This window comes from Neovison vison, chromosome 2 (assembly GCF_020171115.1).
Source record: "Neovison vison isolate M4711 chromosome 2, ASM_NN_V1, whole genome shotgun sequence".
NCBI classification, from domain to species: Eukaryota; Metazoa; Chordata; class Mammalia; order Carnivora; family Mustelidae; genus Neogale; species Neogale vison.
In genome coordinates this window covers 83,042,394-83,058,454 of record NC_058092.1, presented here as the reverse complement: position 1 = coordinate 83,058,454, position 16,061 = coordinate 83,042,394, and the positions used below count along the sequence as shown (strand labels likewise).

Genomic DNA, 16,061 nt, shown 5'->3' with positions numbered 1-16,061 from the left:
TTGTACAAAAAAAAAAGGCAATTCTTGGATATGTGTAAAAAAAAAAAAGGCAATTCTTGGATAGTTGTGAGACATACATCCTTGAACTTATTTCTTTGTCAGTGTATATATTTATACATATACACATGCACAAGTATATTATACACACACATGCACACACAATTTATATATATATATATATATATATTTGGATTTCAGGTTTATATTGAGTATGATATATATATGTAAATATATATTGTACTTAGTGTATATGTGTGATTTTATATATGCATGTGTATACTTATGTAGGTAGATTACACTCAGTATAAACCTGAAATCCTCTTTTAACTTATTACCATTTGACTGTCAAGTAATTACTTTTCTTGTTGTTATTTTTTCAAATCAGATAAGGCAGTATGATTAGGAAAATAGAGTTGATCCATTATAGCACTGTACACCATTGCCATTAGCCAACTTGCTGCCATTCTCATAAAAATTATGCAATTTAAACTGGAAGATACCAGTACCTGCTTCTATTAGAAACAAGAATGCTTTTCTACTTCATAATATGCTCAATTACCTTTAGATTGATCCATGAATAAATTATAATCCAAATGGACTGCTTTACCTTAAAGCTTTGCTGGCTTAAGATATCATTGTTGATTCATTATGTTGTCACTTTTCTATCGGCAATGTAATGCTTTTTATATCTGGATAGAGACAGTTTTAGTGTGAGATACTGTTATCTTTAAATGAGTAGGATTTAGCTTTTCTGGTGAGAACAAATTCATCAATGATGAATCCCTGGAGAAAGTATTGAAACAAAAATCATACCATTTCGGAGCTTTGTTGAGTTCATCAGTTACAAAGCAGCTTTTGATAGTCGTAAAGAACTTTTTTCTTTGTTTAAGAAATATAGCATGATGCTCAAAACCCCTTGCTTTGAGTTACCGCGGGCTACAACTTTTTCTGTAAGAAAATAATGAATGAAGAGGAAAAGCTCCTGCTGCTGGCTCTGTCAGGCTCTGCTGCTTTCCTCCTGCAATAGGAAATCAATTAACTATATGTTCAGGCAGAGATTTGAACTAAATGCTTTATTAATCATCACTGATTGCACACATACACACCAGCCAACTATGCATTTGTCTTCACTCATTCTCAATTTTATTTTGCTTTTTGTTTGTTTGTTTCTTTTCTTTTCTTTTTTTTTTTTTTGGCAAGATCAGAACACAAACGTGTGGCCAAGTGTAGTGTGTGTAAAGGCCGTCGTTTGGTGCAAGAGAGAATTGATTTTTTGTATTTTCAGAAAACTTAACTTTTAAAATATTCAGAACTCAGATATGGTAGAGCCCTCTTAATACGTAATAAAGGAATTTTTAAAGAGATTTTATTTATTTACTTTAGAGAGAGACAGAGACAGCATGAGCAGGGAAAGAAGCAGAGGGAGAAGGAGAGAGAGAATCTCAGACAAACTGCACTGACTAGAGAATCAGATGCATGGGACTAGATCTCCAGACCCCGACCCTGAAATCTTGACCTGAGCCAAAATCAAGACTGTTGCTTAACCAGCTTTGCCACCCAGGCTCCTCTGTAACAAAGTAATTTCTTAAAAAGCACTAAACTTTCTTATACTAATTTGCAGAAAGCAAAATCTATGGCAGCCTTGATGTTTTGGAAGTTGGCACTACATCTGGTCTCTGGGACCTCCATATACCAGTGAGAAGCTACACACAAATGAAACTATTTGACTTGGAGATGAATTGTGGAAGTTTGGGGAGGGCAGTCACTGGTATCATGTGTGAGTTGCTTTCGATTTAAAGAAAAAAAATTGGCAAGAGATTTCCTTCTCTTCCATTGACTGCTCTAACTAACACACAAAGAAAATCCTGTAGGAATCTTTATGTTAAATTGAGAACTCCTCCTTAGGACTAATTAGAAAAGATTATCACATTATAGTCATAGCTCTGTTAGCCATAGAAAGGCAATATAATTTAAATAAGGCAAATGTGGTCAATCACTGCCCAAAAAAAAACACACAAAAAACTACAGAAAATATCAGGATGCTAGATGTCTACTCAGGCTGTGTTCTGTTCAGCATCAAGGGGTTTTCAAATACTATAATTATTATTGCTCTTATTATTATTATAATCACTGAAACTATTTGAAAATACCACAATTTAAACTTAACTATTTTATTTCCTTTTGGATAAAGAATATTCTAAATGGGGAAAAAAAGTCTCCTCTGGTTTATATTTAAAAGAAGGTAGATCAAAAAGTTCGAGGAATGATTTCTTTTGAATAACATTTATAGAACTCTTAGATGGAATCAGAGTGTTGAGTCGGTAAGACTCAGGGAATCGGGATAGTGGTTCGGTGTTTCATTGAGCTTGCCACCATGAGGAATCTGCTAGAGCCAGAGGTCAATTGTTTCAACATTTAATGATTTTTTATAATCTTCAAGAATATAAGTTTAGGATTTAGTGTCCTTGGTATAGAAGCGAAGTGTGGAAAGAGTGATACTTTGACAAGAGTGATGTCATGTGGACATGCCTTTACCATCTTATGAGATGTTATCTGAACCTCATATTATCTGAACTTTGACATCACATATAATCCCTAACACCCTCATCTGCCCCAAGAAAAAGTTATTTAATAAGAGGACATTTCAAACAAGCATTATCTATTCTACATTAAAAGGGCTTGCCTATGTGATAAATGTTGAGGATCTGTTTTATACTCATTTATTTGATGTTTTCTAACAAGACAGCATCACCTATTTTATGGTAAAATAGATACAATATATTCTGTCCCTTCATCTTATCATTTCATATTACTGAAATCATTGCATATTGTAATTTAGGAAAGCATTGAGGTATAGGAATGAAGTATATAGTTCTAGTTTAATTGTATATAAATAATTTGGCATTCATAACATTGCTTCCATTTGCTCAACTTCCTGACATAATTATAGTAAATTGAGAATGGAAGTAACAATCTTAGATATTTCCACATAAATATGTTCTGCTAATATAAATTTTCAGTGACAGTTTGGCTGAATTGGAGTGTGGGTTAAGTTTCACTTACCTACTCTGCTAACATCTCTAAAGGACTAGAGAACTCATTTTCCTGGGACGTTATGCAACCTGGCAGGTGGAGGCCAGTGTTTCAAAACAAGTGTGATTTTTCACCGAAGTATTTGCTAGGTCAGAGATCAGGATGACCTTGGAATGCTGTAGTTTTCCAAGCCTCTATCAGCTAGATAAATAGGCTTTATTTTGTAGGAGAGAGAGAGAGAGAGAAGAAAGGGTGTTTTTGCAGTCTTAGAAAGGAGACCCAGCAATTCCAGGTTATAGGCAGACACAAAACATTTGGAATTTAGTGGTGTTTATCACCAGCTTCATGTGTCAGTAAAAGTGAAGATCAAAGGTTCTAGAAGAGGAGAAGGACAAAAGTGAAGAGGGAATAATTGTGGGATAATGAATAGTATGAGGGCATATTCGTGTTAACTTGAAACCACTTAGCATTTTTCCATTACACCCAGGTATCTTTCTAAATGAACTTTGTAAAGTACAGTTGAATAACCTTGAGATTTAAAGCTCCATGATGTGATTTTGAATACTGATGGAGTTTGTTTAAGCCCTGTGATATTTCCTCTGCTTTTCATTTCTATTTTTGTCTCCTTCATGCAAAATAAAATTTATTTTCTGTACGGAGAAATCAATATTTTTACCATTTTGTTTTTCAGCTACTCCAGTAAATTGCAATCAACATTAGTTACAGTCTTTAAAGAGATGTAGTAAGAATTTGAACACAATAAAATAGAGATACAGATTAGAACTTCGGCAAAGTACCTTTGCTATTGACAAAAGCATTTGTCAGGGACTATGGCTGTGTCTATATTGTGCTAAAAACCTGATGAAGAGGAAAAAAAGCATCAATAGGTTTTACCTTCTGTCTATACGAACCAAACAAATGGTCTAATAGCTACTGTTTTAAGTGAATGGATTTAGTTTACCATTGTGAACTTTATTCCATTTAGAAATGTATTTAATTAACATCTGTGTATTTTTTAAATTTTTATTTTTTTTCAGTGTTCCAAGATTCATTGTTTATGCACCACACCCAGTGCTCCATGCAGTATAGGTCCTCCTTAATACCCACCACCAGATTCACCCAACCCCTCCTCCCCCCGAAACCCTGTTTGTTTCTCAGTGTTCACAGTCTCTCATGGTCTGTCTCCCTCTCCAATTTCCCCCAACTCACTTCTCTCCTTCTCCCAATGTCTGCATATTTAATATGTATATATTTGGCAAAAGTATTGCACTCTTTAATTCTTTTTAATAATTAATGGAATCTGATACCTAATGAGTCTCAAATAAATGAAGACATTGTTACAGTATATAAGAACAATTTCAAAACACACATTTGTTTGTTGATAATACTTATGTAATAATATCCCCACATTTTTCTTTTCTGTGAGCTAACACGCTTTCTTATTTGTGCATTTACCTTTTAGAAACTACCAAGTTTTGGACCTTATCTGGAGCAGCGCAAGGAAATCATAGCAGAGAACAAGATTAGACAGAAAGAACAAAATGCAGCTTTGCCCCCATTTGAGAGGAAGCATTTTATCCCCAAAAAGCCTATACCTACCATCAAGGTAAAAATTAAATTATATATATACTATATTGCTGTGTAAATACACAATATAACTCAAAATAGATTAACTATTTATTTACTGGGTAAGTATATAATTTATTTTGTTTAAAAATATAATAGAAGTTAAAAAAAATCTGTCTATGGTGATAGGGGTTAGCCTCTTTTATCTGCATATTTTATACTTCTTAGAATATAGTCAAGTATGTGTTTCATGGAAATTTCTCTATGTATAAAATGGGCCAGGAAATATTAAGGTGAATTTTTTGTCTTCTCATAGTCATTTTAAAGTTATATCCATATACAATTAAATCTAAGAGATATGTTAGTCATATAATACAACTAAATGATTAATATGCAACAGCATCAATTTGAACAAACTTTGTCTGATGAGTCTCTAGAAAGCCTTATGAATTGGGGAATCAGGAGACTTTGATTTGCTGGGTAATAGCAAGAATCATCATGAAGATGGAATGGTGGATGTGTTATATTTCTTGAGTTTTTTCTTGCATTTTTTATTTTGAAAGAGTGGCAGATTCACATACAGTTAAGAAATAATACAGAAAGGTCTTGTGAACCCTTTACTCAGTTTCCCCAGTGTAACTTCTTCCAAATATCACAACCAGAATAATGACACCGATACAATCTACTGATCTTATTCAGATTTTTGATTTTTTTATTTTTGTGCACATGTCTGTATATGTGCATACATGTGTGTTTACTTCTGTGCAGTCCCACCACACGTGTAGGTTTTTTTCTACCACCACAGTTGAGATACAAGACTTCCATCACTACAAAGATCCTTGGGTTGCCCTGTCATAACCACACCTACCTCCTTCCTGCCCACCTTCCCCAAAATGGAATTGTCTTAATGAGAGAAAAGGGAGGTGTTATAGGACTTATAGAACTCCATTCTCCCTGAAATCACCATCACTTAATGTGGTTTCAGTTACTGAAACTTATTCTTCCCTATTTAATGACAATCTACTTCTGCATTTCCATTTTCTGTTTGAAGCATCAGCTGAAAATCTTGCTCTTAAGACCTCTCAGGGGAGCCTCCCAGAAATTCATCTTTAGCTGTCAACTGGGAACTAGAACCTTCAAAATTCCCTCTGCCTGTGAGAGAAAAAAAGATGTGTCCTATGTCAAAAACAGTGGGGTTTACACTTGCTGTTGCAAAATTTAAGTGATTCAGACTTCTGAAAGGAAATATAGAAGTGGTTGAACACAAATTCTACCAGTATTTCAATACCATAATTCTAAATAAAGTGAACACTTGGGACTTTTAACAGCACAATAGCCCCCAATACCATCTTCCCAGCATTATTTGTTACCGGAAGAATGAACTAGACACTGATGATAAAGAGAAGACCAGATCCTTCAGCTCTTCACAAGCCCTGTGTTTGGCTATAATTATTATATTATTTGAGGTTAAGTGAGCATTGTCCCACTTCCATGTCTCTTCTAAATTAACTTGAATTAAATGTAAGATCTCATCTTTTCCTTACATGTAAAAAATAGAAAGAAAGGTATTATTTATATTTGAAAGAAAAGTGCAAGGTGATTATAAAAGCATTTGACCTTTTCTAGTCTTCTGTTCCTTCAGGGAATATATTGATAACCTAGAAGCAAGACAAAAACAGAACAAAGAAAAAGCCTGCTAGAGTTGAATTCAAGCTGGTCAGTTACTAATCCAAGTAAAATATCAAACTCAGCAGCATTAAATAAACCAAGGAAATGTGAAGTCAGGAAAGTAAATAAACATTTTTTTAAAGTATCAAGGATGGATAAGTCTTATTAAAAATAGTGCAAATTAGGGACGCCTGAGTGGCTCAGTCACTTAAGTATCCAACTCTTGATCTTGGCTTAGATCATGATCTCAGGTTTGTGGGACTGACCCCTGCATCAGGCTCTGCGTTTAGCTAGGAGTCTGCTTCTCCCTCTCCCTCTCCTTCTCCCAGAAAGAATGAAAGAAAGAAAGAAGAAAGAAAGGAAAAGATAAGAAAAGAAAGGAAGGAGAGAAAGTCTTTAAAAACAATGCAAACTTACATTCCTCTCCTCAGCCTCCTCATTTGAGGTTATCCAAATTAAAGTATCCCTGGTGTTTCATTGCATGAGCCTCATGACATTGTAGATACCATCTTCCCAGTATCAAAAACAATAATAGTGCTGATATACTAAAGGACTGCTATGGTAGATTTTCCCAGTGTCTAGTGGATTTTCCACTCCTTTGGCTTCTATCCAGGATGTCATACCCATTCTATCTGTTGGCATTTCTAGGGAGATGGTATGCCCTGTCAAAAAACATAATGGTAGCTGGTAATTTGGGTTTGAATTTTTTGTTTGTTTGACTGGTTTTTGTTTATTTGTTTTCTTGGGGTTAGCATTTTCACTTATAAATAGTTATAAGTACAACTTTCAATTATTAGTGCAATAATGGTTATAAATGCAACTATGTCTTTGGAAAATGAGGAATTACATTTGTTAAAAGAATGACTGCTCACTTTATCTTGCTTTCTATAAGGCTTTCTATAGAGTAGGAGGAGAATATGTTTTAGAGGAAGAAAGAAAATATAGAGATCTCTTCCTGTCTCCACAGAGAACCCCAGTTTCAGATGACTCCTGATTTCTAGATCCATGATGTGTGTGTGTGCATGTATGATTGCATTTGTTAAAAGATTTTATCTATTTATTTGACAGACAGAGATCACAAGTAGGCAGAGAGGCAGGCAGAGAGAGAGAGGGAGAAGCAGATTCCCTGCTGAGCAGAGAACCCCATGCAGGGCTTGATCCCAGGATCCTGAGATCATGACCTGAGCCAAAGGCAGAGACTTTAACCCACTGAGCCACCCAGGTGCCCCATATGATTGCATTTTTAATTAGATCAGTTATCCTTTAATAGACCCATGTTTATTCACATTCTTACCAGAGTAGGAAAGAAAGAAAGAGTAGGAAAGAAAGTTCATCTCCTGGAAGCATGGAAATACATGGCAACGAGTACATCTAATGTGCCTCTGCTGTTCCAAGTGCTATCCATGTTTTATCTCATGTGATCTTCACAATACCTGGGATAGGTACTATCTTTATATTCATTGTCCAGATGAGAAAACTAAGGAAAAGTGAAGATTAAATAATTTAATCAGTCACATAGTCATCAGTGGTAGAATGAAGGATGGAAATGAAATTGGGAATTGCTGGCTTAAAGATACTTGCTGGGCTTGAGATTCAAAAGATTGACTCATAATAGGAGCTATAAAAATTTGGATCCATTCTAGAAAGTGTATGAAATAGATCTAGAGATAGGCCATGGAAGATGAAGACATCAACATGGAATACAAGAACATTTAATAAGGGAATTTTAACACATGGGTTTTGTCACAGTTGTACTACTAATCACTTGATTTGGAGCAACTATCAAGTAAAATGAGACTACTGGACAAAGTTAAATACTTCTCTCCAACATTCCATAGTTTTGTTTGTTTTTTTTCCTAATGTTAAAAGTGCAAAGATTGGTGTAAAAATTACCCATGATCTTATGCAACCAATATGAAAACTTAGATTTATAAAATTCTAGTCATTTTTATATCTAAATATCATATATTAAAATAAACATAAAATATTCTTACATTTGCTACATAAAAACTTCACAATAATTTATATATCACTTTTATATCAAAATAATGGTTTCATAGGATTTTATAATATGAACTTATTATTAACTTTTTAAAAGTAACTTATTAGAGCCTGGAGGGCACTGTGCTGCTCCCAGAGAGAAGGCAGGGAAACAACACAGAGGCAGACAGTGTGGAAACAGTAATCTGAAAAATGCCTGGGACACACAGTGGGGGAGACTATTTGCTTTCCTCAGAGTGCTTCCCTGAGAGCAGCAAGCACAGAGACCCCTCTCTGAGGACAAAGGAGCTAGCTGGTGCCATGGTCTTCCACATCCCCTTAGCATAAACACAGAACTACCTGCAGTAAACAGCACAGGTCCAATGCTGGCTGCCTACCCTGCTTGTACCAGGTCCCATACCCCTGTGCTCTGGCAATACTGCCCATCTTGGACAAGTTTGCCTCAGTCTCAGCATGGCAGGCCCCTTCCCCAGAAGACCAGCAGAAATTCCTATCCATACCCAAACAGAGAATTCTGCTGGGCTTCAGTTCTAATGGAAGTAGTATCAGATCTCATTTAACAAGTAGAATAGGGGCCACTTGGTGGCTCTGTGGATTAAAGCCTCTGCCTTCGGCTCAGGTCATGATCTCAGGGTCCTGGGATCGAGCCCCGCATCGGGCTCTCAGCTCAGCAGGGAGCCTGCTTCCCTTGCTCTCTCTCTGCCTGCCTCTCTGCCTACTTGTGATCTCTGTCAAATAAATAAATAAAATCTTAAAAAAAAAAAAAGAAACAAAAAACAAAAAACAAGCAGAACAGAGCACACCTAGTTACAACTCCCTAACTCTGGCCAAGGACCAAACACTGCCCACTGCAGGCAAGGGAAGGCTCTGCAGAAGACTGGCCTAAAGGATAGAGCCCCCAAAACACAGCTGCAGAGTGCACACAGCACACACCAGAGACACTTCCTGGAGCACCAGGCCCTGGACACCATATGACCTCTTCTTCATAAAGCCATTACTCTCAGGAGCAGGAAACATAATGGGCTTTTCCAACGGACAGAGACTTAGACAAAATGCCAAGATGGAGGAATTCATCCCAAATGAAACAACTAGAGAAGGTAATGGCCAGAGACCTAGTTGAAACAGATATAATATGCCTGGTGGAGATTTAAAACAAAAAATCACAAAGATACTTGCTGGGCTTGAGAAAAGAACAAAAGACTTCAGGGACACCCTTACTGCAGAGGTAAAAGGGTTAAAAAATCAGAAATGAAAAATGCAATAACTGAGATTTAAAACAGACTGAATTCAATGAACACAAAGATGGAAGAAAGAGGGTAATGAATAGGTGATATAAAAGATAAACTAATGAAGCTGAACAGAGGAGAGAAAGAATAATTATGGAACACAAGAATAAACTTGGGGAACTCAGTGACTCCATGGACTGTAATAAGATTTGTATAATAGGAGTCCCAGAAAAAGAAGAGAGAGAAAAGGGAGTAGAAAATTTATTTGAAAAAATGATGGCTGAAAAGTTTACTAACCAGGGGGAAGAAACAGACGTCTCGATCCAGGAGCCACAGAGAGCACCCATCAAGATCAACAAAAGCAGACCAACACCAAGACATATTGTAATTCAATTTGAAAATATAGCAATTAAAAAAAATCTTGAAAGAAGGAGACAGAAGAGAAGAAGTTCCTAACTTACAAGGGAAGACAAAGTTAGCAGCAGATCTCTCCATAGAAACTTGACAGACCAGAAGAAAGTGCCATGACATATTCAATGTGCTGAATGGGAGAAATCTGCAGGGATGCATACTCTATCTAGTAAGGCTATTATTTAGAAAAGAAGGAGAGATAAAGAGTTTCCCAGATAAACAAAAAACTAAAGAAGTTCATGACAACTAAACCACCCCTGCAAGAAATATTAAAGGGGATTCTTGGAGTGCAAAGGAGAGACCAAAAGTGACAAAGACAAGAAAGGAACAGACAAAATCTCCAGAACTAGTGACAAAACAAACAATAAAATAGCACTAAATGCATATCTGTAATTAATTACTCTGGATGTAAATGGACTAAATACTCTAATCAAAAGACATAGGGTGTCAGAATAGATTAAAAAAAAAAAAAACGAAGCACAAAAATAAGACCCATCTATATGCTGCGTATAAGAGATTCATTTTAAACCTAAAAACACCTGCAGATTGAAAGTGAGGGGTGGAGAAATATTTACTATGCAAATGAATGTCAAAAGAAAGCCAGAGTAGCCATACTTCTATCAAACTAGATTTTAAACCAAAGACTGTTAACAAGAGATGAAGAAGAGCAGTATATCATTAAAAAAAAGGGCGTATCCAAGAAGGTCTTGTAAGTATGTATGCTCCCAACATAGGAGCACCCAAATATATAAAGCAATGAATAACAAACATAAAGAAACTCATTGATAATAATACAGCAATAGTAGGGGACTTAAACACTCCACTTATAGCAATGGACAGATTATCTAAGCAGAAAATCAACAAGGAAACAGTGGCTTTGAATAACACATTGGGTCAGATGGACTTAACAGATATACTCAGAACATTTCACTGTAAAACAAAATAAACAAAAATACAGATTCAAAGGGGTACATACACCACAATATTTATAGCAGCATTAACAATAGCCAAATTATGGAAAGAACCCAAATGTCCACTGACTGATGAATGGATAAAGAAAAAGTGGCATATATATACAATGAAATATTACTCAGCCATCACAAAAGGATGAAATTTTGCCATTTTCAATGGTATGGATGGAGCTAGAGAATATTATGCTAAGCAACATAAGTCAGTCAGAGAAAGGCAAATACCATATGATTTTACTCATATGTGGAATTTAAGAAACAAAACAAATGAATGTGGGAGGGAAACAGAGAGGAAAACCAAGAAACAGTTTCTTAACTATAGAGAACAAACTGATGAGGGGAGGTGGGTGGGGAGTATGGGTTATAGGTGATGAGGCTTGAGGAGGGCAGTTATTGTGATGAGAAGTACTGGGGTTTGTATGGACGCGTTAAATCACTATATTCTACAGCTAAAACTAACATTGTACTGTATGTTAACTAAGTGGAATTTAAATAAAAACATGGAGAAAGAAATAAGTAACCCATTGCTAAACCTTTAGGTTGTTTCCAGAATTGTATACAAATAATGCTATTATAATTATCATTGTATCAAAATCTTCGCACAGAGGTCTTATTGTTTTCTCAAGAGAAATCACAGGTGAAATTTTAAGTCTTTAATACATATTGCCAAATTGCTCTGCAGGAAGAGTGTGCAAATTTACATGCCACCAAAAAATACAGGAAGGCCCATTTCTTAGGCACCCATCAACAATGAATTTATGTTTAATTTTAACCAATGTAATAGTCAAAAAAGTGTTTCATTTCTTTTCTTTAATTTTGAATGTTTAAATAGTAGTGAGATTGGCATGTTTTTATAAATTTTTGGACCATTTCTTCTTTTGTGAATTTACTACTCATTCTTTAGACCAGTTTTCTGTTGGAATCTTTATCTTTGCTCATATTTTTTATAAACTTTTTATATATTGCCATTTGTCTCATAATTTGTATTGTCGTGTTTTATACATATGTAGAGCAGCTTTAACTTTATGTAGTTATATCAGGCAAAAGTGTATCTTGTGATTTCTCTCTTTATTTGCTTAGTTTAGCTTTATTCCAGTGTAAGATCATAAATATTCACCCCATCTCATTCTTTTAGAATTTTAGTATTTACATTTGACTAATTAATCTAAACTTTTTGTTGCTTTAAAGTATCAAGTATGGTTATAGACTTTTCCCCCCAAATAGACAATCATCCCAAGATCTCAATATCTGTACTTCCATGTGGCCCCTCATCTTTCAAATTGTGACTCAGTGACAAAATGTATCATAAATTGCATGACTTGCTTTACATTCAAGTTTTTTAACTCTCATAACTGGCTAAATGATAATGATGTCTGTATTCATCTCTCTGTTTCCTAATTTCTGTATCATCTCCTTTTACAATTAATCTAGACTTTTCTTACATGTCATCTCAACTATTCTCTATCACATTCTCTTTTCTATGCTTCAGACTTTTGCAGGCCACTATCTTCTGGATACCTCCAGTCTAAAAAAGGAGCACAAGGGCCATCATACTTAAAACTAAACTGATTATCATTCCAACCAAACTGCTCTCCACCGAGTTGTGCTTCTCAGTGAACATTGAGGACCACTCTCTTTCCTAAGCCAGAAACCTGAAATTCAGCCTAGATTCTATTCTATTGCTTATCCCACTCGTGAATGGGATCAGGGTACATTCACCAATGTCTATCATTTTTATCCCTCATGTCTCCCTCCTCCTCTGTCCTCTCCTTCCAAGGAGACCTTAATACAGTTCTTTACATATTCTTTCACAGAATTTTGAAATATTCTACCACTCCCACCTTCTTTTGTCATTGTTGCCTAATACATTCTCCAACAATTATGGAATATTCTTTCAAAAATGCAAATCTGATTTTTTTAACCCCTTCCTTCAGATTCCCACATCTTAAGGTAAACTCCTCAGCTAACATTCACACCCTTCATATTTTAGCTTGTCTTGGCCTGAGCAGCTTCAATGGAATGGTAATTTGAAGAATTAATGCAGGTTGAGAAAATAAGAACAAGGTTAATGGAATACTCTTTTCTAGACTTGAACTTGATCAGAAGGAAAGTGACAGGAAGATAAAAATAAGGTAGAGGGAAGGGTTGGTTTGTTTATATGTTAGGATAATCAAGGTTTGCATGAGCTTGTCTCCTCTGAGAAAATAGCTAAAGCTATCAGAAAGAGTGTGATTATGGAACCTATATCTGTAGCAAGTAGGTTGAGGACGGAGTTCAGATAATACATTAAGTAATCTGGCATTAGGGAAAGGATATCTCTTATGATTTTCTACCTACTGTGTGCCATGCCATATGCATTTAATGAAACTGAATTTGGACTTACTAGTATCATTTTAGTAAGTAGCCATGTTTAAAGAAAGCAACCATAAGAAGCCTTCACCTATTTTCTTTCACTGAAATACATAGCGAAGTTCATAAGATTTTAACAGATTACCCATATGGTGGATGAGTTTCCTGCATTAAGCATGGAACTGCTCTGTCCCACTGCCTAGGTTCAAATTATGGCACTACCATTTTGTAGTTGCATGAACTTGCCTCAGTTAACTTACCTGTGAGACAGGGAAAATAAAAGTCTTCCTCATGGGGTTATAAATTAGGCAATGTATGAAATGCTTTTAGCCAGCATCAAATATATCCTAAATAAATATTACCTCCTATTAGTTATTATGTCAAGAATGGACAGGTTGAAGGAGATAATAGGTTAAGGTGACTCTCCATTCCCATTTTCTTCAATAAAATTAACTCAAGAATGAAAGTAAGAGTACATAAAGCTCTGGAGGCCAATCAAGTTGGAATTTTTGAAGAAGCCCATATATTTTCCAGGAAATCCTTCTTGCATACGTACCATGAGACAAGCAATGTGGTAAGAATTGGGCATCTATAGTATAATAAATAAAGGAGACACAGCCTCTGTCCTCATGAAGCAGAAACAGACTCGAGAAAGAAACAGATATTAAGCAAAGAATTACACTAATAATATAAAATCATATTTGTGATACAAACTATATGGAAAAATACAGGATGTATGCAGTCTCTTTCATAGGAAGACCTTAATTTAAACCAAAAAAGCAGAGGAGGTCTTCTCTGAGGAACTGGAATTTAGGGAGCCCTATGATCTGGAATGTTTCAGGAGATCCAAAATATGGTCCTGGATTTGGTGGGTGGCCATGGTTATAGAGACAGAGTAAGGGATGAAATTGATGGAGTCATGTTAATTCTCCTTCTAGAACTTGGTGATTCTCATTAGACATTGAGGGACAAGGACCAGTAAGGAGTTCAGAATAAGGAGACCAAAACAATTAGGCTTTCTATGGTCCCACTAAGCGAAATAAAGAAAAGATAATGAGTCAGGATTTGCTCTTTGTGTTTTTAGATTGAATGCCCTTTTTTGATGTAGGATGAAAATTTAGATTTGAGCATGTTGAAATTAAAGAACTCAACCAAATTAGGGACCCATGCTGGAGGATATAAAGGACACTTTGACTACCTACTACATGCTAGACCTAAGATAGAAGCTTCACATCTATTTATAATTTTTACTTAGCCTAATACCCTACATGGGAGAAGGAAGTTCTGGGGAAGCAGATGAGAAGAACCGAGGGGGGAAAAATAGGAGAATAACCAGAAGGAAATGACAATGTGGAGGGGGGAACTAAAACAGAAGGAAATCTTAATGTAGAAGTGTCCACAGGTCTGAAAGCTGCTCATCTTGGCAACAACACCTTGTATTGTTTCCTTTTCTCTTTCACACGTAACCACTGAGATTCCAACCTCTAGTTGGCAAACATTGTCATAGTCACCCTATGTTCACTTTGTCATTCATCCAGCAATCACGAGTGTACACCCACCATGTTCCAACACTGATGTAGTCAGTAGGAATTCAGTAGTGAACAAAATAAAAGCCCTGCTCTCTTGACTCTTACATGTTAGTAAGGAGAAAGAGACAAACGAGTAAACAAGTAAATGCATACCATGTCAGATGGTCTCAGTGCTGGGAAAAAAATATAGCAGGATTAGGAGAATAGGAATTGCTAGGGAGGTTGGTCAGGAGAGGCCTGCCTGATTAAATTGCCTTTGAGTAAACACTTTAAAGAATGGAGGGAATGAATGATATGGATAGATACTTTTGGGGAGTGCATCCCATTCAGAAGCAACAGAAAGTGCAGAGAACCTGTAATAGGAAAGTTTTTGACAGGAAACCATTGAAGGAAGAAAGACATGATCTGATTTAATTTTTCAAAGGATCCTACTGGCTGTAATGTTGATATAAGATCCTACACAGGCAAGGACAGAAGCAGAGAGACTGGTTAGAAGGCTGTTGTAACAACCCAGGCAAGAGATTGGGAGAAGGGAGAATAAATACAAGATAATGTCAGAAGGCCTCGATGCCATTGTTTCAAGTGAAATGATGTGTGTGAAAGTATTGTACACAGCATAGTTCTGTTCCAGTGTGAGGGACCATGGTTTCTGTTATTTTCATACAAGTCCCCATCCCTTGGCCCATTATTTCAGACCCCATCTGGATGGCGTGGCTGGGTGGTTGTTCAGGCCTCATTGAAATGAATAGCCGCATGCCCTTTAAGGGCCATCTCTGTGAGTGTGAATCAGACACTGCTTCTCATGCTTTTGTTGTTTTCCCCCACCACACATACCCAGGCACGCCATGTACTTCCCTCTGTTGCTTTCATTGCTTTTATGTTTTCCCTATGGTGTTTCTTCTGTTCTTGACATACGATTTTTCCTTCTTCCCTTTTTCGTGGAGGGCCTGGATTGTCTGTTTTCATGCTTAATATTTTCTCTGTCCACCCATCTGTTTATTTGAGCTTGTTTCTTCCCTCCTGTCTGCTGGCCTCTTTATAGATTCTTTTGTTCGATAGTTTAAACTCCATGCCACTGCTTTGTTTATCCTCTCAGCTAGCGTAGTATATTATTCCCCATCTGCTATGCAAAGAGCCCCAGTGCCCCACAAAGTTAACTAAGCCCTTCTTGTCTGAACAAGTTTTTCAGTCATGCATTCAAGTTTCTAATCTACCCCATCTTCCCTGGTTAGGAGTGTGACAATATTATTTCTAAGCAAGCTATGCTCAATAGATCTCATCTTTTGTTCTTTTTTCCTTCAAATGCCTCA

General features: G+C 36.2%; 1 protein-coding gene across 1 annotated transcript in view; it reads left to right on the top strand.

Moving 5' to 3' along the window:
• The window catches only part of DPYD (dihydropyrimidine dehydrogenase), an 841,951-nt gene that overhangs the window by 813,437 nt on the left and 12,453 nt on the right, over nt 1-16,061 (top strand). The window contains exon 21 of the mRNA XM_044238740.1: nt 4,496-4,639. Coding sequence (XP_044094675.1) covers nt 4,496-4,639 — 144 coding nt within the window. The remainder of the gene's footprint in view (nt 1-4,495; nt 4,640-16,061) is intronic.